Source organism: Oryza sativa, chromosome 4, assembly GCF_034140825.1.
Source record: "Oryza sativa Japonica Group chromosome 4, ASM3414082v1".
Taxonomy (NCBI): Eukaryota; Viridiplantae; Streptophyta; class Magnoliopsida; order Poales; family Poaceae; genus Oryza; species Oryza sativa.
Window position 1 is genome coordinate 4,646,194 of NC_089038.1, and position 20,260 is coordinate 4,666,453.

At 42.4% G+C, this 20,260-nt stretch overlaps 2 protein-coding genes and 1 pseudogene across 2 annotated transcripts; 1 reads left to right on the plus strand and 2 right to left on the minus strand.

Annotated features, from left to right (window-relative positions):
* Positions 1 to 3,187: 3,187 nt before the first annotated feature.
* Positions 3,188 to 5,291, plus strand: LOC9266359 (uncharacterized). Its single transcript, XM_015779560.3, has 2 exons — positions 3,188 to 4,453; positions 4,973 to 5,291. The coding sequence occupies exons 1-2, from the start codon at positions 3,211 to 3,213 to the stop codon at positions 5,026 to 5,028; spliced, it is 1,299 nt and encodes a 432-aa protein (XP_015635046.1). The 5' UTR covers positions 3,188 to 3,210; the 3' UTR covers positions 5,029 to 5,291.
* A 5,134-nt stretch (positions 5,292 to 10,425) lies between these two features.
* On the minus strand, positions 10,426 to 17,446 carry LOC107280706 (uncharacterized). Its single transcript, XM_066309351.1, has 9 exons — positions 17,148 to 17,446; positions 14,428 to 15,458; positions 13,705 to 13,787; positions 13,183 to 13,247; positions 13,040 to 13,115; positions 12,145 to 12,175; positions 10,951 to 11,224; positions 10,653 to 10,677; positions 10,426 to 10,482 (listed from the first exon to the last, which is right to left on the minus strand). The coding sequence occupies exons 1-9, from the start codon at positions 17,444 to 17,446 to the stop codon at positions 10,426 to 10,428; spliced, it is 1,941 nt and encodes a 646-aa protein (XP_066165448.1).
* On the minus strand, positions 16,673 to 17,090 carry LOC136356026 (uncharacterized; annotated as a pseudogene).
* Positions 17,447 to 20,260: the final 2,814 nt, after the last annotated feature.

Below are 20,260 nucleotides of genomic sequence, written 5' to 3' on the forward strand. Positions count from 1 at the left end.
TAAACTTGGTCAAACTTAATCAAGTTTGACTAGGAAAAAGTCAAACGCCTTATAATATAAAACGGAGGAAGTAGTTGACAGTGAAGATGCTGCAAAGTTTTTTTTTTAAAGAGAAAATATTTAGTGCAGAATGAAGCAATGAAGAAAAAAAAATCTGATTTTTTAGTGGGGACTGAATTTTCCCAGACATTTCATGAGTAAGAATAGGTAGTCCCATGGTAAATATGGTATGCATACATAGATTGTGACTAGCTTTAGGGCTTCTTTGTAATTCATAAGTTTAAAAAGCGCAGTAATAATGAATTTGGGTGGCATTATCCTAAAAATAAGAAAAATATAGGAATTGCTTATTGTGCGATGGTTGGATGTTCCACATGGAAAAAATATAGTAATTTGGAAAGATGATTCCAAGGGAAAAGATTTCAAGATTATGTTAGATTTTCTTCAAAATCACTAAGGGCCCCTTTGAATCGTAAGGTTGAAAACAATGGAGGAATAGGAAAAATACAGGATTTTGATAGAAATTGAAGTGTAAAACAGATGATTGCAAAATATAGAAAAAACACAGGAATGGCCGTTTGATTGGAGCGCAAGAAAAACACAGGAATCAGATGAGAGAGATAGACTCAAAGGAAATTTTCTAAGAGATTGGAGCTCTTGCTATATTTCCTCCAAAATCCACATACAATGCGCCATTTCATAGGAATTGGAAAGCTTCAATCCTTTGAATCAAAGGGCTAAATATGAAAATTTTCTATAAGATTTGAATCCTATTAAATTTCTACGTAAATCTTTTGATTCAAAGGGGCCCTAATTTAGCAATCCCATATGAATTTCATAGGGCTCATTCCTTTGTTCCAAAAGAGAAAAGGAAATCTTCCAAAGGATTTACGTCCTACAAATTTTCTTACAAAGCTTTTGTCGCAAAGAGCACTTATTAATAGTACGGAATAATTACTTCATACTTATATTCAGGACAGAGTAAGTAGCCCACAGTAATAACTTCATTAATATCAAGATTACAGATTAAGTCTTTTTTGCCACCGGTTTTTTCAATTTTGCAAGGATGCCACTCGAATGACAGTTCCAGTGGTATTTTTGCAATTTTCTAGTGGCAGTTTTGCAATAACGATTCAAAGCAGTGGTAAATTTGCAATTGCCCCTTTAAGATACTTATAAAGGTAGAATATGTATGCGCGTTCATAGATATAAGTGTGCCTATATTTTAAGCATTTGCGTTTGTACTATCTTTCTTAATGACTCAACAAATATATAATAAGGAAGAAACCAAAAGGTTGAAACAGAGAAAACTGGAAATCAACTGGAAATCAGATCAGACGGCGCAGGCGGCCCCCTGTCGTCCACGCACGGGCGACCGGGGGCGAAACATAACCCTCGGCTGCTTTGTTGATGGGGTGTGATGAAGCTCGGTAACGATAACACGTTGCAGTCTCTCTCTAGGTGTGTTGGTGCCAACAACAAGCAGGAAGCGGTGATACGATTGCTTTGGCTGATGTTCGCCATGGGAAGTCGGAGCTGCTTGGTCGTTTCTGTGATGAGCTTGGCAACGACGACACAAGTTTGCCGTGAAGTCGGAGCTGCTTTGCTCTGGCAAGCTTGGCAACGATGACTCGTGTTTAGGCTCCGTCGATGGTCTATTTTGAGTGGGTTGTAGCGTTGAGTTGTTGTGCGTGCTGTGAACTTGTTCGGCCGACAACAATAGCGTCCTTTGTTTTCTTTTTCTCGTAACCCGTCTGGGTTTTTACTCCTGCTTATTGAAAGTATAATTGGCAGCCTCTACCTGCCGATTTAGTTTAAAAAAAAAAGAAACCAAAAGGTTTAGTATAGTTTTAGTATTTACTAATTATCTTGTTTTTGGAAAAAAGAAGTTCTAAATTTCCAAAACTTTCAGCGTCAGTCTACTACATTCCCTAATCTACCCATAACTTACAAAACTACCGTGAAATTTTAATGTTCCAGCCAAAACATTTTCTTAAAAAAATTTAAGGTCTCATACAAGTAACAGGCACGGTGATGACAGCGTCGGCAGCGACGTACAGGGCCTTTGGTGCTATTGTGGGCTGCTGGAGGAAGCCCACAATAGAAAAACCGGCCCGTGCTGCTATTATGGGCTGGGCCATGCTGGAGGAGGGAGAGAAAGGCTTTCATCAGCCCAGGCGTCGAGTAGGAATAAACCACTCTCTTTAATATTGGATTGATTTGGAGGATGATTTGGTTTCATATTCGAATTCCAATTTAAAATTTTAATTCATGGGAAATAGACAACTTTAAGGGAGCGTTTTCGGCTTTTCAGATAGACTTTGGTACTAACTCTCCGATAAGCCCGCTAAATTCACAAGCGTTATGTGTAGGCTGCCATCGGTTGGCCAATTAATCAGCGTATTAGCGATAAGAAAATAATTTATAGTTAAAACTTTTACCTATGTGCTCTAAATGACTTAAAATGGTAATGTTGAAATAGAAAATACGATAAAAGAAAACCTTAAAACCAACTCCAAAATTAATTTTTTTAATTTTTTTTTTGACTTTGGCATATACGTTACACTAGCGCTTACTCCCTCCGTTTTATAATATAAGATTTTCTAGCATTACTCACATACATATAAATGTTATAAATGTTAAGGAATCTAAACACATACATATGTCTAGATTCATTAGCATCTAAATGAATGTGGGCAATGTTAGAAAGTCTTATATTGTGAAACGGAGAAAGTAGCTTTTAAGAACACCCTGGACTGTTTCTACGGTCTGCCCTAAAACAAAACCTCAATTATCCAATTAGAGTTTTAACAATTAAGCTTGTCATGATAATAAGGATAGCATGAATGTAATAATCCATCCGTTTCACAATGTAATATTTTCTAGCATTGTTCACATACATATAGATGTTAATGAATCTAAACACATACATATGTCTAGATTCATTAACATCTAAATAAATATGGTTAATGCTAGAAAGTATTACATTGTGAAACGAAGGAAGTATACACTGATGGAAAGTATTGATCTGATTGGAGATACCGATTCTCATTCCTATTGTTAAGGGCTTAATGCTAGTAATTTGTTTGTTCGGTAAATATCGATCTCTTCTTCTTTCTTTGTTAAGTACTATCGATTTTATTTTTTTTGTTTTGTTGAAAAGTAGCAAAATTCCATACCCCAAACCGTCGCAATCCATTCCCAAAACCCATGCCGCCGCCGTCGCCGTCGCTGCGGGATCTCTCCGACGAGCTCGTCGGCGAGATCCTCGTCCGCCTCCCGCCCGACGACCCCGCCTGCCTCCTCCGCGCCTCCCTCGCCTGCAAGGTCTGGCGCCGCATCCTCGCCGACCGCGCACTCCGCCGCCGCCTCCACCGTGCTCCCCCCGTCGTCGGTTTCCTCCGCATCGGCATGGGAGAGGGGGACATGCGCTACGGCTCCCGCTACACCCCCAACAACGGCGCCGCCTCCTCCCGCCGCCCCGCCGCCGCCGGCAGCCGCGACCTCCCGCTGTGGCTCGTCCTCGACTGCCGCCACGGCCGCGCCCTCTTCGCCACGCCATGCCCACGCCGCGCCGCCGCCGCCACCACCAGCCTAGGCCACGACCTCGTCGTCTGGGATCCCTTCACGAACGAGCACCGCCGCCTGCCACGGCCGTCGTCGCCACTCGCAATCACCGGCCGCGGCTTCAACGCCGCGGTGCTCTGCGCCGCCGGCGGCGGCGGGGGTGGTTGCGACCACCGCAGCTGCCATGGCGGCCCATTCCTCGTGGCCCTGATCTGGAGCCACAGCCCTAGCCCGTTCCTCCCGCACCTCCCCGGTGCCACCTCCGCTCGTGTCTACTCCTCCGACACGGGGGAGTGGAGCGACACGACCACCGTCGAACACCATGACGTGTTCTACTACCTCGAGGACAGGTCGCCATTGCCGTGCCGCAGCGTCCTCGTCGGGGACACGCTCTACTTCACCTGGAGCTCCACGCACGCCTTCGAGCTCCGGCTTGGCGGCGGGCAGCGGCGGTTGTCGATCGTCTACGGCCCGCCACGCCCGCCGCCATTGATCGAAAGCAGTTCCCCCATTTTCATGATGTCCATGGGTGACGACGGCGTGCTGCGATGCGTCGAGGTGGAGCCGGAGGACGAGAAATTGTGCCTCCGTCTCCGATTACGCCTGTGGTCGAGGAATGTGGATGACAACGGAGTCGCGCAGTGGATCAGGGGAAGGGCAATTGAGCTCGAGCCGCTACTCCCCGATGGCGCCCTCCAAACTCCATGGATTCCCAGTAGTGTGCAGTTGCTCGGCGCCGTGGAGGGCACCGATGTCATCTTTGTGGGCACACACTCGCCTGATCACCCTGCTGCTGTCTATATGGTCCAACTCAATTCAAGGAGGTCCAGGAAGGTGTTTGACAAATGCACTTCAGTTGTTCCCTACACAAGCTTCTGCATTCCAGGTATATATAGCTAAGTTTCTGCTGCTGATATCTATGTGTGCTACTCCATTGATTATACATCCTTTAGCTAACTAGCTGCTTACATATGTGTGCTGCTATGCTAATTATGTATCTTTTAGCTATGAGTAATTTTACTATTCTTGATAAGGTATTGGGAGATACCACATTTTCTAGTGTAAAAGTTGGTACCTCCAAGTATATGCGGTTATTTCCTCAAGTACCATAAAATTTCTCTTTGGCTATATAATATGATTTGTTACTGTCTACTAGACTGTAAGAAATAGTATGCCAGTTAGTTGCTTTTGGATTAGTATAAGTTGTAAAATTACCATTTTCTCATGTAATTAGCAGATTAGGTGTTGATCGATCACCCTGCTGATGTGATTTTCGTGTATTGTTCCTACTAATACGGCTTAAGTGCAAAGTGTTGATCGATCACCCTGCTGATGTGACTCTCTCTCTCTGCATTTCTGCAGTAACTGATGCAATTTCTTTTCTTTTTCCCTGTATTTTTGAAAGGAATTGATGCTGCTTCTACAAGTGAGGGGGCAAGAGAAGGTGCTTCAAGTGCATGACAATCTCAACTTGCTGTTGCAAGGGCTTCTGAATCAATCAAGCAGAAAGTCTGTCGTTCTGGTGTTCGCAAATTTGTCATCCATACCCCCTCTTAAATCGTCCTTAGGATATGTCAGTTGATTTGTGGTCACACGACTATTTGTGATCGTGATTTTCTGGTGGGATGGCTATTTTCAATTCGTATGATAAATCAGCTTTTGGACAATGTAAATCAGCTGTCACAGCAGGATGATATTTGACTGGTAATCTTGGTTTGGATTCATTTTGCACCTGCTACGCTGGATGTCTCCCTGCATCGATCGACTACCGAGTTCTTCCCACCATGCCGTAAGAATTAGAAAACTACAAACTATCTGATGAATATATCTGTATTGGGTTAACAGAGCAAGGTCATACGTATCTTACCTGGGTTGGTTGCCCTTGATGTCAGGTTGGGCATATATGAACTCTGCAAGTCCCATCGTTGTCCTGAGTAGATTATAAACACTATAGGATCAATTAGCATAATAAAATATTATAATGATGTTCATCGTCGTAGGACTTTTGTTAATTACCATCGCATTGCATTCATATAATCCAACTGTAATAAATCCGATGATAGCAAACCTACTTTTCTTAATTTCCCAAGCGGACATATTAAGCCATTTGCCTGCAAATTCCCCCCCCCCCCCCAAAAAAAAAAGAATCTTAAAATCCTATCCTATTCAGATCTAGAACATGCAAACCCTGGCCACAGCCCCGCCCTTGTCGTCACGGTCGAGGTCGACGGACCCTGCCACTGCCGCACAGAGCCTTGACGGCTTGTTTGGTAACTCGAGGAAAGACGATTGGAAGTTTATATGAGGGAATTGATGATGAGATTAAGATGAGAATTTGATTTTTAATCCCAATATCTTGTTTGGTAGAGATGATGGAAATTGATAGGTAATTTAGTTGGAGATTAGGTCATTAATAAAAACGGATGGCTGAGATTTGCTTACACAAAGTAAAGGAGGAATTCCCTCCCAATTACCTGCACCTACCCAGGTATTGAAAAGGAGGGAGTTCCTTCCTCAATTCCCCATTCCTATCCCACCAAAATTCCCATGTCTCCCAACCAAACAAAACACTTAATAGCCTTATCCCTCTAAACTCTCAATCCCTTCTAAAACTCCCTCCAACTAAACGGGCCGTGAGGCCCTACCTAAGATCGCCAATTGCTATCAACAGATCCACCGTTCCTGTTGCTGTCGCCGGTGAGTCCACCACCCCTAAGCTCCTCGACGCCTCCTGAAGACTGACATCACCGCTTGAAGTCCACCGCCATGCCTCTGGGTGAGGAGGGAGGACTTAATAAAAACAAAAGGAGTGAAAATGAGGCTGTGAAAGATTTTTTATATGCGGATCTCGTAATAGGACCGCTAACAAAAATAAACCTATTTTCGTAGACGGATCTCTTAAGAGGTTCGTTTGCGAAAATGGATTTTCACACACAGGTTTTCTATTGGGCCTTTAGTATATTTGTGCATACAGATGTCTGCCTTAAAAAAATGAGGTGGTGTTCGCAAAAGTCTTTTTAGTAGTGATATATTAAGGCTAACAAATGTACCATTCTCAAATGAGAAAAACATGCCAAATGTGCATCACAAAATCTCCAGGACGAGGTAGTGTTAATTGACCCAGGAAATAAAACAATACTCAGAAGCCAAGGAGACAAAGATTAAGGGTGTGTTTGGTTGCCGGTCACACTTTGCCACAGCTAACGTTACGCAAGTTGTGGCAGCCACAAAAGTGTGGTGGACAAATTACTAGCCACAAAGTATGGCAAAGTTGGTAAGAAAATTGAGTCTATGACATATGGGACATGCTATTGAAAAAGTGTGGCAAGCCACAACTGTGGCAGCGAACCAAACACATGCCTAACAAACTGTGACAGCCACAAGTGTGGTGTGAAAAAGTGTGGCCATGAACCAAACACCCCCTAAGTATATTGTGAATTGAAATTGAAATATTGTAGGAAACATATCTCACATAACTGAGCTGACAAAACTAATGAGGAAAAATATTTGAGATATCAAGGCTGACAAATGCTCAAAAACCTAGTATTTTCCATCGACAATCGAAAACTTTAAGCACACAAAACCTTTGATTCAGTAAGCATCAGGAAATAAAGTTGTATAGACAAAACTATATGTACCAATAAAACTGGGTACAAGTATTAATTGAGGTTGACAATAATCCTACACTCGCCATTGACAAAAACCATAAATAAATGAGTATATCAACTTTAGTCTATATATGCACAACAAAACATTCGAATGAGTAAGCAGTGATGAAATGGGGGATGCTAGAGAAAAACTATTTGAAAAAAGTATGGAGATATTGAGGTAGGCACATAAAACCTTCAGAATGAGTGGGCATTAGAAAAACAAAAGTGCGCATGATAAAATAACTATTCAGAAATCAAAAGAATCTATTAGTCTGACAACAGAGCCATTTGCAATTGACAAAACCATTATAATTGAGCATGACAAAACCCATTACTAATTTGCACAGACAGCATATAGACTCGCCAAAACCTGTTAGTGGAATATAATCTTATTAATATATGACAAGCCAGCAATCTAAAATTCTAATGGAACAACCCGAACAATATGTCATTTAACTAATACAAAAATACTGAAACAGTGAGACCTCAAGCCAATTTGTAGCTACACATAGGTTTTGAAAATCTGGACCGACGATAACTAGAAATACATGTCTGCGTTTGGAAGATCTAGTAAGAAAATGGGTAACTCCTTGTTACAAAGAAAGAATGAAATAAAAAATCTGAGTAAAAGATTAATGTGTATTACTGCTGTACTGTAAAAGGCTGAAAGTTTGAAAAATCACATAAAATTAATTTTAACTCTGATTGAGGTGAACCAAAAATTTCTGGAATCCATGCAATACTATCTCTAATACTGCTAATTCAACTATGATACCACCATCATACAAAATTTTACTAATTCGATAAGAGAGCAATAACTTTCAAATTTGACTGTATTTTAAGCTTTAATCTGAAAATTGAAAATTTCTTTCCTTGATTAATCTAAAATCGATATTTACAGGTTATAGAACTACCCTATGTGTTTTAGAGTTTTTTTGTTTTGTTTTTGGCATTATTTGGTATTAGGTGATTGGATACATGTGACTCAGTGACTCCGGTGCAGAGCATAGTTATCATGCTGTCCCAACACAATGGGAAACCAAATGCATTTCAGAGCAATCAAAGTCCGTCTGGAAAATGTTGTCTAGCTAACTTGCAAATCATGCCAATGATTTATCCATGTCTTGGCTTTCATCCACTTCTGTCACGGAGGTATAATGCAAAAGTTTGGTTTATTGAAAAGGATTACGGACGAAGATGCGGTTAAATAAAACTATATAAGCCGTCCAAAATCAAAACTTGGATGAAGCAAGGGAGATCTCTAACACCTTCCATTGGATGTATTATACCAGCCTTTAACTTTTATTGAGCTTAGCACCATCACAGACTGGGTATTACTTCTCTTTTGATAATTTCTTGTTGATCAGCAATGCCCCCCATCCCCTACACATAATCATCGATTAACTAAGCCATCTAAAAAATGATGGGAAGAACACTTGTAAACTATAAGAAATAAATAATTTGAGGCTTTCCTTCGTTCCTAGCTTGGAGAGGTATATATAACTCCCAACTTTAATTGAGAGGTAAAAACAAAATCAATTGTACTGATTAAGGACATGTTTATCATGACAATGTCAAGATTTTTCTAGTCATTGGGAGGTATATATACTATATTCATAGTGGTAGTCAGGAGATATATACCTCTATCCTAAAGATGTATACCTTTAATTGAATAATACATATATCCGTGCCTTAAAGAATGGAACAAAACCCATAGTACACACATATATAAGAGATGAAATTCCAACCATATTCCAACCTATAAAACTAGTTTTGGTACATCTCTTTATATATGGAGAGGTATATCTGAAGTATGTTGAGGTAATACATATTCAAGGATGAGAAAAATCCTCAAAATATATATGCATATGCCATGTCAAGGTGTTGGTGTACATGATTGATTACAAACGAACATATATACATGAACACTGCACAAGATGGCAATGTGACTTCGTTGGTGTTTTAATTCTGATCCTGAACAGAACCTTTATATTGGCTGTTTTATTCAGTTGGTACAAACAAAAAACGGAGACATGATATATAGTCTATTTCTGTTTCTTCATTAATTGTTAAGCCCTTATGCACGTGCGATGATGCCACAGTAGCCAATTTTGTTAGTTGCTACATGTGTGGAGATGAACTGAAATTTCTTTGCAAACTCTAAACACCGAAGTGCAGAATTAAAAGAAAAACTTGAGCCTAATGAGAAAAAGAAGTGTGAACGTTTATAGGGGAATATGTCTTGTGCTTCATGTTGGGTAGATAAATGCCAAACCTTTGTCAACCATTCACCTATGTTCTCTATATTCATATATTCATATTTCATAGTTGGCTCGAATACCAATAAATTAAATTCCAAATCGGGTATAATATGGTCGATCCAACCAAAATGGCATGTCTGGCTTTATAGCAGGACACTGGCTTGTGTATATGAATCAAACAAGTGTACATTCGATTACGCTTAGGCATAAACCCTAAAACCTGCAAATTAAGCCACATGGAATAACCGGTCACGCACCTCATCTCCGGAGATTGGGTCAAATCCACATAGAGTCGACTACCCTGCATGTTTTACATTGGGTGATAGGGTAGCATATCTGATGTATCATAAAGGGCAATGTCAACCATCTCTGGACAAATATTCAGTGTTATTGGTCACCATACAAAATTCCACTTGATCTTTAAGACCTTTTCTCCGCTGAATTAACAGCTATTCTCTATATGGAACACTTTCAAAATGACATTGACAAATGCATTCTTTCTTCTCGAGTAAAATAATTAAGCTCTTGATATATATATGTCCAGGTGAAGCACATATTCTGGGCAGTCCTTTGGCATACAGTTTAATAAATACATTTTCCCAAAACAATGGAAAAGCAAATGCATTTCAGACAAAACACAATGGAATCTGCTGGCAGCAAAATCCTGCTGAAAGAAGTTGTACCAATCTTGAAAACGAATAAACCATATTGCTACCAAAATTAAATAGAGCAGGGAAATGTTTACATGCATGCTTGGAAATCACCATCTATCAAGGATACTCCTCTCATGATGATAAAAGGGAAAAGTTTTCTTTATTAAAAATAATTACGAAATGTGCGATTAAGTGAAACTGAGTGCCCTCCAAACCGAGCCTTCGATGAAGTGATGATCTACCCCTTGGATTGCATAATTTCAGTCTTGGATTTTCATTGTGCTCAGCAATATGTCAGACTGGGAATGCATTCTTCTCTTCTGATCTTTTGCTGTTTTCAGCATCATTCATCTACACATAATCAGAAACCAACAAATTCATCCTCACATATTTTGATGAGGACTCCAATAAACAATAAGAATGTTTAAATTCTAGAATTTTAGAAAAGATTTTGATTAATATAATTATTTCTTTTGCTGGATTAAAAAATTGATTTTAATTTGGGCTTGGGTGGAAAACACCCTACCACCTGAGAAGCCCGCGATACTGCAATACACCAGTAAACTCAACATTTCAAGAATTTATGTCTGAAAATGTGTTTTGTGTTGATCATGAACACAACCCCTAGAAGATGATTTCAATTTCTCATTTTTCTTCTGTCCATGCCCTCATGATGCTAAAACAGCTAATTTTGTTGCTACCTATGCGTGGAAGCAGATCAACTGAATTTAACTGCATGGAGCAAACATGTCCATTTCCTAGTGCAATTTTCCTTTAGAATTAAAGGCAAACATGTCCACAGTTGATTTGATAACATACCTCAACTCCAGAGATTCGGATGAATCCAGCATAGAGCCCCTAAACCCTGAAATACTGGGGTGGAAAGCTTGCAATTCTAATTCGTTAGTGTTAATATCAACCATTTCCAGATAATAAATAGTTGACTGTGCCTTTTTGATCTTGATGAGTACACGACCTAGGTTCAGATAAGTAAACGCAGTTCCATTGTTGGAGGTGCTTGCTACACCAAAACCTGTATTGAAATTCTTTGACACGAAAAATGCAATGTCCTCGGAATTCTTAGACACATATACTAACATAATACAAAATTTCACTAATTCAATGAGAGAACAGTAACTTTCAAATTTGACTGTATTTTAAGCTTTAATTGGTGAAAACTTTCACAACCTTCTTCCCAAAATTGGAAATTCATTTCCTCCATTAATCTAAAATCTATATTTATTGGTAAGAAGTACCATATGTGTTTTAGAGTTTTATTTTTATTTTTGTTTTATGCATTATTTGGTATTTCGTGATTGGATACATGTGACTTTGGTGTGGAGCATAGGGTGCATTAATACTGTTGTCCCAACACAATGGGAAAACAAATGCATTTCAGAGCAAACATAATGCAATTTAGCAAATCAAAATCCGTCTAAAAATGTTGTCTAGCTAACTTGCAAATCATGCCATTGATTCATCAATGTCTTGGCTTTCATCTACTTTGATCACAGAGATATAATGGAAAAGTTTGGTTTATTAAGAAGGATTGAGGAAGGTGCAGTTAAATAAAACTATATAAGCCGTCCAAAATCAAAACTTGGATGACGCAAGGGAGATCTCTAACATCCCTCCATTTCATGTACTATACCAGTTTTTGATGTCTTATTAAGCTTAGCACACCATCACAGACTGGGAATTACTTCTCTTCTGATAATTTCTTGTTGATCAGTGATGCCCACCTCCCCCCTACACAAAATCATCGATTAACTAAGCCACCTAAAAAAATGATGGAAAAAACACTTGTAAACCATAAGAAATGAATAATATGAGGCTTTCCCTTGTCCCTAGCTTGGAGAGGTCTATAACTCCCAACTAATTGAGAGGTAAAAAATAATCAGTTTTACTCATGTTTATCATGACAATGTCAAGATTTTTCTAGTATTTGAGAGGTATATAATATATTCATAGTGGTAGTCAGGAGATATATACCTCCATCCTAAAGGTGTATACCTCTTGAATAATACAATGCAAATATCCGTGCCTAAAAAAAATGGAACAAAACCCACGGATCACATCTATATATAAAAGATGAAATTCCAATCATATTCCAACCTATAAAATTAGTTTTGGTACATCTCTTTATATATGGAGAGTTATATCTGAAGTATGAGGTTATCCATGCATAGTTAAAGGATGAGAAAAAAAAAACTCAAAATATATATGCATATGCCGTTGTCAAGGTGTTGGTCTACATGATTAATCACAAACGAAAATATAAAAATGAACACTGCACAGGATATCAATGTGACTTCGTCGGTGTGTTAATTCTGGTCCTGATCAAACATGACCTTTAAAGTGGCTGCTTTATTCAGTTGCTACAAACAAACAACGGAGACATGATATATAGATGATTTATGTTTCTTCATTAAACTGTTAAGTCCTTATGCACGTGTGATGATGCCACAGTAGCCAATTTTGTTAGTAGCTACCTGTGTGGAGGTGAACTGAAATTTCTTTGCAAACTCTGAACACCGAAGTGCAGAATTAAAAGAAAAACTTGAGCCTAATGAGAAAAAGCACCGTGAACGTTTATAGGGGAATAAGTGTTGTGCTTCATGTTGGCCAGATAAATGCCAATCCTTTGTCAAGCATTCACTTACGTTCTCTATATTCATCTTTCATAGTCGGCTCACATTAACTACATACAATACGTGAATACCTATAAATTAAATTCCAAATCGGGGGGGGGGGGGGAGGGGTATAATGGTCGATCCATCCAAAATGGCATGTCTGACTTTATGGCTGGCCGCTGGCTTGTGAATATGAATCAAACAAGTGTACATTCGATTACGCTCATGCATAAACCCTAAGACCTGCAAACCACATGGAATAACCGGTCACATACCTCATCTCCGGAGATAGGGTTAAATCCACATAGAATCTCCCCTGCATGTTTTACATTGGGTGATAAAGTAGCATATCTGATGTATCATAAAAGGCAATATCAACAACTATCTCTGGACAAAAATATACAATATTCAATCTTACTGCTCACCATACAAAATTCCACTTGATCTTTGAGACTCTTTCTCCGCTGAATGAACAGCCATTCTCTATATGGAACACATTCAAAATGACATCGACAAAGGACAGTGTGCATTCTTTCTTCTCCAGTAAAATTATTAATTAAGCTCTTGAGATATGCCCAGGTGAAGCACAAATTCTGGGCAGTCCTTGGTATACAGCTCAATCAAAATATGCATTTTTCCAAAACAATGGAAAAGCAAATGCATTTCAGACAAAACACAATGGAATCTGCTAGCAGCAAAATCCTGCTGAAAGAAGTTGTATAGCAATCTTCAAAATTTACAAATCCTATTGGCACCAAAATTAAATAGACCCTGGAAATGTTTACAGGCATGCTTGAAAATCACCATTTGTCTATCAAGGATACTCCTCTCATGATGACAAAAAGGAAAAGTTTGGTTTATTAAAAGGGATTACGAAATGTGCGATTAAAAGAAACTGAGCCCTCCAAACCGAGCCTTGGATGAAGCAGCGATGATCTACCCTTGGATTGCATAATTTCAGTCCTGGACTTTCATTGTGCTCTGTCTCAGACTGCGAATGCATGCTTCTCTTCTGATCTTTCGCTGTTTTCAGCATCACTCACCTACACATAATCAGAAACCAACAAATTAATCCACAAAAATATTTTGATGAGGATTCCTGTAAACAATAAGAATATTTAAATTCTGGAATTTCAGAACAGATTTTGATAAATATAATTATTCTTTTGCTAGATTAAAAAAATGATTTTAATTTGGGCTTGGGCAGAAAACACCCTACCGCCTGAGAAGTCCGTGATACACCAGTAAACTCAATATTTCAGGAATCCTAGAAGATGAATTCTATTTCTACATTTTTCTTCTGTCCACGCTCCCATGATGCTAAAATAGTTGATTTAGTTAAGCAGATCAACTGAATTTAAATTCATGAAGCAAACATATCCATTTCCTATAGAGCAATTTTCCTTTAGAAATAAAGGCAAATATGTCCATATTTGATTTGATAACATACCTCAACTCCAGAGATTCGGACGAATCCAGCATAGAGCCCCTAAACCCTGAATACTGGGGCGGTAAGCTTGCAATGCTGATTCATTAGTGTTAATATCGACCATTTCCAGATAACTATCAACTGTGCATTTTTGATCTTCATGAGTACAGAACCTCGGTTCAGATAAGTAAACACAGCTCCATCTAATGTTGGAGGTGCTTGCTACACCAAAACCAGTGTTGAAGTACTTCGACACGAAAAATGCAATGTCCTCGGAATCTTCAACCTTGGACCACAACGGATTCTCATCGAGGAGGTTACACTTGTAGACCACTATCTCATACCTTGTCCAGGTAGTGACCCGTAAAATGGCGCCGACGAGGTACAACTCGCCATTTATGTCCATGTAGCTACGCTGGCAGATATGTGCCGGCGGAGGCATCAAGAGCAACAGGCTCGCCGTGAGAGGAGCTACACCATCAGTGTTATCGACGCTAAAGATTGAGATCTCTCCGAGGGAGCCAATCGCGACAAACCTGTCCCGGCAGTGCACCACACACGTCACTGGGTACTCGAGCTTCGAATCTACCAGTGTCCATCTGGCGTCCCCGAGCCGGCAGAAGGCGACCAACGTCGAGCTCGCGAGCACGGCCATGGCCATGCAATCGACACCTCTGGAGTTCCTTGGCGACGCAGACAACACGATCTCACGGAAGAAGACATCCCTCATGTTGCTCAACTTGATGGGCTTGGTGGCACCAGAAATGTAGTGCAGAATCCACGCCCCGTCGACCATGGACACCGTCTTGTAGGACGCCATGGCGACGTTCCTGTCGGCCGGCGGGAGCGCGACGGCGGCGCCGGTGAACGGGTTCAGCAGCGTGACGGCCGCGGCGCCGTCCATGAGCGCCAGCCACCCGTGGGACATGCCGCAGGCGACCTTGCCGCGTACCTCGGGGAGGCGCAGGTCGATGGTGGCCTCGTCGTCGTCGTCCATGGCGCAGTAGAAGGTGACCACGGCGGCGTCGCCGTCCGGTGAGTCCGGATCGAAGGGGAGCATCAGCATCGGGTAGAACGTCTCCAGCGGCAGCGCGGCGCACCACGGCGAGCAGACCAGGCGGAAGGAGGCGGCGTCGCGCCCGGACGGCAGCTTCTTGGCGATGAACTCGAGCAGCTTCCGTGGGAGGCCCGAGCTCCAGTCCGGCTCCGATCTCCTCTCAGCAGGCGCAGCCATGGACAAGAACAGTATGATGCCCAAGAAGATGCTGAAAGGGGATTAGATGATGCAGAAAGGGGATTCAGCTCAAACAAACGGATTCAGGAAGATGAAGATCGAAAGGGGATTTGATATGATGATGCAGAAAGGAGATTCAGCTCAAACAAACGGATTCACGTACGAGCAACAATTTGGCTGTGAGAGACTACGCGAGCTGAGGATTTGGGGAGAATTCGATCTCTGCTCCGATGAAACCGAGGAATTATGTTAGGAGCAAGAGAGGAACTCGATCGGTGAAAAGAGTCAGCAAAAGTAATAATGGCAAAAGATCTGTGAGCGTTTTGTGGGAAGAAATTTGTCTTTTCTCCCATTTTTTGTCTTTGCTTTTTGATTCTTCATCGCATGCTCTGAGGGGTGAGGTGCGTGAGCCTGCTGCTGAATCACCGGCGCGCGTACGTAGCCAGTTAGTAAAGGAGTTTACGTAAGTGATGTTCCGAACTTCCGATGGTTCCATGATGACACGAATAAACCACCAGATTCACTACAAAACATATTGATGAGGATTATTAGATTTTTTATCAACTGCCTCGTTTACTGTAAACCTATAAACGGTGTGATTTCTTAAAAGAAAACTTTTATATAAAAGTTTTTTTAAAAAATTCAAATATAAACCTATTTTTTTAAGTTTATAAAAATTAATACTTAATTAGTTATTTTCTAGTGATTCGTCTCGTTTTGCATATGGTCATTTAGCTAACCGAACATGCTACTTCGAACAAGCCCTAAGTAACAAGCAAGAGCATATCTCCGGGCACATTTATGGCACCACATAGCTAGAGTGACGATGTAGCTAGAGTGATGTGATAAGTATTTTTTTTGAACGACTCGTACGAGACGGTGCGAAGTTCTATTGATAGAGCAGGAAAAAATTACAAGATTACAACCCTGGCGGATCGTAACCAGGAAAAATGAAAAAATATAGCACCACCCGCACACCGACAGCGCCAACACACAACCCGGGAGAAGGCTAGCACCGAACCGACTGCCGCTAGACCAACAAAGGAACACAGACAACATTGCCCCCTAGGGGATGCCAAAACGACGTCTTCAAGAAGAGAAGCGACGGAAAAACCGTTGCTGCCGTCCGTCGGGGCTCAAAGGAGCCAAGACTGGGCTTTCGCCCGGCAACCACTCTTGAGGGGTGAGACAGCACGACAACGCCCTCAAGAGGGGGAATGAACAATCGTTGTCGGTCCAGCTAAGGCCAGGCTAGGTTTTCACCCGCCGCTCACCACCTGCGAATCCATGGCTGACGCACCGATGCTCCACCACCACTCAAGCTCTGCCGACATGTGGGACCCCAGCACCAGCGTCCCCTGCCGGCCAGGCTCCGTGCGCCGAAGATCATGCCACATCCACCGGTAGCTCCTCCTCACACCGAGGTCGCCTCCTCCACCGTCGGCCGCGCCTCTCGCGCCAAGCCGGTCTCCTCCACCGGATGCGTCTCTCGCGCCAATCCGGCCTCTCTCCATCGGCTACGTCTCTCGCGCCAACCCAGCCTCCATCTCTGCCGCCTGCGCCTCTCGCGCCGAGCCAGTCTCCGACCCCTCCTCCAAATGATGCCACGCCAGCCAGAAGCAGCCGTTTGCCACGCCCTCAGCTAGCCGTCCGAAGCCGCCATGCCTCCGGTGACCGTGGTCACCGCCACCGCAGCCACCGCTGCCGAACGCCCAGCTACCTCGCCGTCGCCATCCTCACCTCCTCCGCCACAGCCACGTCCACGGTCGCCACATTCATCGCCACAAGCCGTCCGCCGTCCGCCGTCGCAGCTTGCAGCCACCAGCACCTGCTGTCGCCGCCTGCGAGCTCCGTGTTGCCGACCGCGACTCCACACCGCCGCCCTCCACGACGCCTGCACGGCAGGCCTCGCCACCCAAGAGGCTGCACGACCGCCTCCACGACGCCTCGACCACCACGGCCGCTGCCTCGCCAGCCAGCCGCCGCAGTCGATGTCGCCACAACCGCCGCCGCCGTCATTGCCGCCGTCGGCAGCCGCAACCGCCGCCAGCCAGATTTGGTTAGAGGCGTCGTTGCCTCCTCCCGCATCACCGACGTCACCACCGGCTCTCTCGGCACCTCCACCGCTGCACCCGTCGTCTGGCCGCGCCGCCGTGCTCGGGTACTGGAGCCAGCTCCGGCAGCGTCTCCCGCCAGGTCGACCACCCAAACCCACCGCCAAACCTCGCCGCCGAGCTACCAGGACGCCGCCGCCCGTCGCTGGGGGACCGGATCCGGGCACCACGGCACTGGATCTGGACGCCGCCGGTCGGCGCCGACGCCATGCCCTGAGCTCCTGCCGTGCCGATGTCCCGACCGTCTTGACCGCGAGCGAGGGAGAGAGAGCCCCGCCACCGCCGTACTTGCAGCCGCCTGGCTTTGCCGGCGGCGGCTCGGGCGGCGGCGAGGCTGGGAGGGGGGGGGAAGAGAAGGGCGGGGACGGCGCGGCTTGTTCGCCGCCCGCGTCGCCCCCGGACAGAGCGACCGGGCAGCACTGAGCAAGTGTGTCAGTTTATGCGATAAGTATGGACAAAATTGTTTTGTTTATATGGGAAAGGAGCTTTGAACTTTTTGCTGTGTGGCAAGTTTGTATCTTGTTGTTTCGCTAGCAAAACATGTGTCTCGCAATCATACTTTATGTACTCATACTTAACTTGCTGCATGTGTCTTAGCGGACGAGTCCATGTTTGAGAATTAGTGGATCTGGTGGATCCATGCATGATTTATACTGCAAACCAGGCTCCATAGATAGTTGGTTTTTGATAACTATTCATGGGCACAAACAAATAAACTAACTGTTATAAGATAGAAAAATGTATTTAAATAAGTTTTCTAAGAAATTCATATACGGGAAGTTCTTTTTGTTTTTTTTTTTTTGAAAATTGCTGAATTGAATGGTTCTATTCCTTTAGATATTCGAATATGGAAGGTTTTTGTAACTATAGTTTGCAAAAGAACAAACCATGTTGGTATACCATGACTAAAAGAATACAACTTTTAAAAGTTCAGTATTTGTGATGGTTTGTCTTTTACCCATACTTTTCACAAAAAAATTGGTTAATTTTTTTTGATAAATTTGATAATGGTGATGTCAAAAAGTAAATATATACACTTGTCTGATAGCATGTATATTGTACAACTCATGTTTATCGATGGCATTTTGTATGAGCAAGTGTTGATAACACTTTGTATATTTTCTCTATATCACTAAAAACACAGGTGGCTGCATCATTTGTGAGAAGTCTTTGTCTTTTTTTCCTCATTATTTCCGTTTGATTTTTCATACTTCATAAGACATGCTGCAGTGGTGAGGTGAGCCTTCAGAATCAGCGGCGTAGCCAGTTCTTAAAGAATTGTAACTGATGTTTCGATGGTTGTCCATAATGACACATCTGGTTGATCTCGGATTATGTGATTAAACCACTACATTCAATACAAAAGATTTGAAGTATTACTACATTAAGTGTTGTGCAAGATGCATATCTCGGAGGATGCAGGCACTAAAAACAACCCCATGTAAAAACATTTTCTTTAAATATAGTACAAATGCAGGCATTTATAATACGCGTACACTCACCTTTATGAAAAAACACTATACCCATATGGGCCAGCGTATCTTAAGGTACAGATAAAGTTAACATAGGCATCTCGCTGTCGACGGGTCGCCTACCACCAAAAGAATAATTAGCTGTAAATGCGAGCACCTGTGTCAAATCTAAGACTTAAACCTAGGTGGACTGGTTCCGTCACAAGAAACTTAACCAGTTAAGCTACGCTTCACCATGAAGATACATATTTATTTTTGGCAATTTTCATATCATCTATTTTTGTTTTTGACAATTTTCATATTGCCTCTAAAATTACGAGTTACAATGTGCAGAGACACTTAGTACAAACAATTTAAAATTTACATATAATATTTTTACTCTATATATACTTTAGAGATATTTTTAGCATATTTTATTAACTTTATCTTATAGAGGCATCTTTTATGCCTAATATATAAAAGGTATTTTCTTGAGACATTTCAACCAATGTAGAGACACTTTTGAGGATGTTTATATGACCAATGCAAACACTTACTTTTGAGAGGATGTTTATATGACCAATGCAAACACTTTTGATTGATTCCTTTTAATCAGCCTTGGCTCCCCTATGTTTAAGGGAGGGGCGATACACTAGAACGGATACCCTCATCTCAATCGGGCGGTAAGCCCCATCTCAATCGGGCACAACGTCCGTCACAGGCTAGAAGTCATTGATGTGAAGAGTTATCTCAATCGGGCAAACGGCCGTCACGGATGAATCTATCTCAATCGGGCCCTAAGTAAAGCCCGTCACCGATAGCTTTGACCCATACGACCAGTCAAACTATAGCCCGTCACAGATGACCTATCTCAATCGGGCCACAATTAGTGCTCGTCACAGATGACTACTAACCTTTATCGGGCCTAAACTAGAGCCCGTCACAGATGATACTCATCTCAATCGGGCCTAAACTAGAGCCCGTCACAGATGACTACTGACCTCAATCGGGCCTAAACTAGAGCCCATCACAGATGACTATTGACCTCAATCGGGCCTAAACTAGAGCCCGTCACAGATGACTACTGACCTCAATCGGGCGTAAACTAGAGCCCGTCACAGATGACTATCATCTCAATCGGGCATTTAGTTATGGCCCGTCACAGATGACTATAATCCATAAAAAAAATAAATTTTGTTTTTTGGCTAGCCTCAGGCCTTTGCTAGCCATGCCCACTGCAGAAATGACAGAAACAAACACAGATATCC

Coding starts and splice junctions, on each gene's coding strand:
- LOC107280706 (XM_066309351.1), bottom strand. CDS start 17,446: ATGACGGCGGCGGCGGTTGTGGCGACATCGACTGCGGCGGCTGGCTGG. Junction 13,248..13,704: donor TGAAATTATGCAATCCAAGG/GTAGATCATCGC, acceptor TGTTCCATATAG/AGAATGGCTGTTCATTCAGC. Junction 11,225..12,144: donor TGCATTGTATTATTCAAGAG/GTATACACCTTT, acceptor GTATTATGTTAG/TATATGTGTCTAAGAATTCC.
- LOC9266359 (XM_015779560.3), top strand. CDS start 3,211: ATGCCGCCGCCGTCGCCGTCGCTGCGGGATCTCTCCGACGAGCTCGTC. Junction 4,454..4,972: donor CACAAGCTTCTGCATTCCAG/GTATATATAGCT, acceptor TATTTTTGAAAG/GAATTGATGCTGCTTCTACA.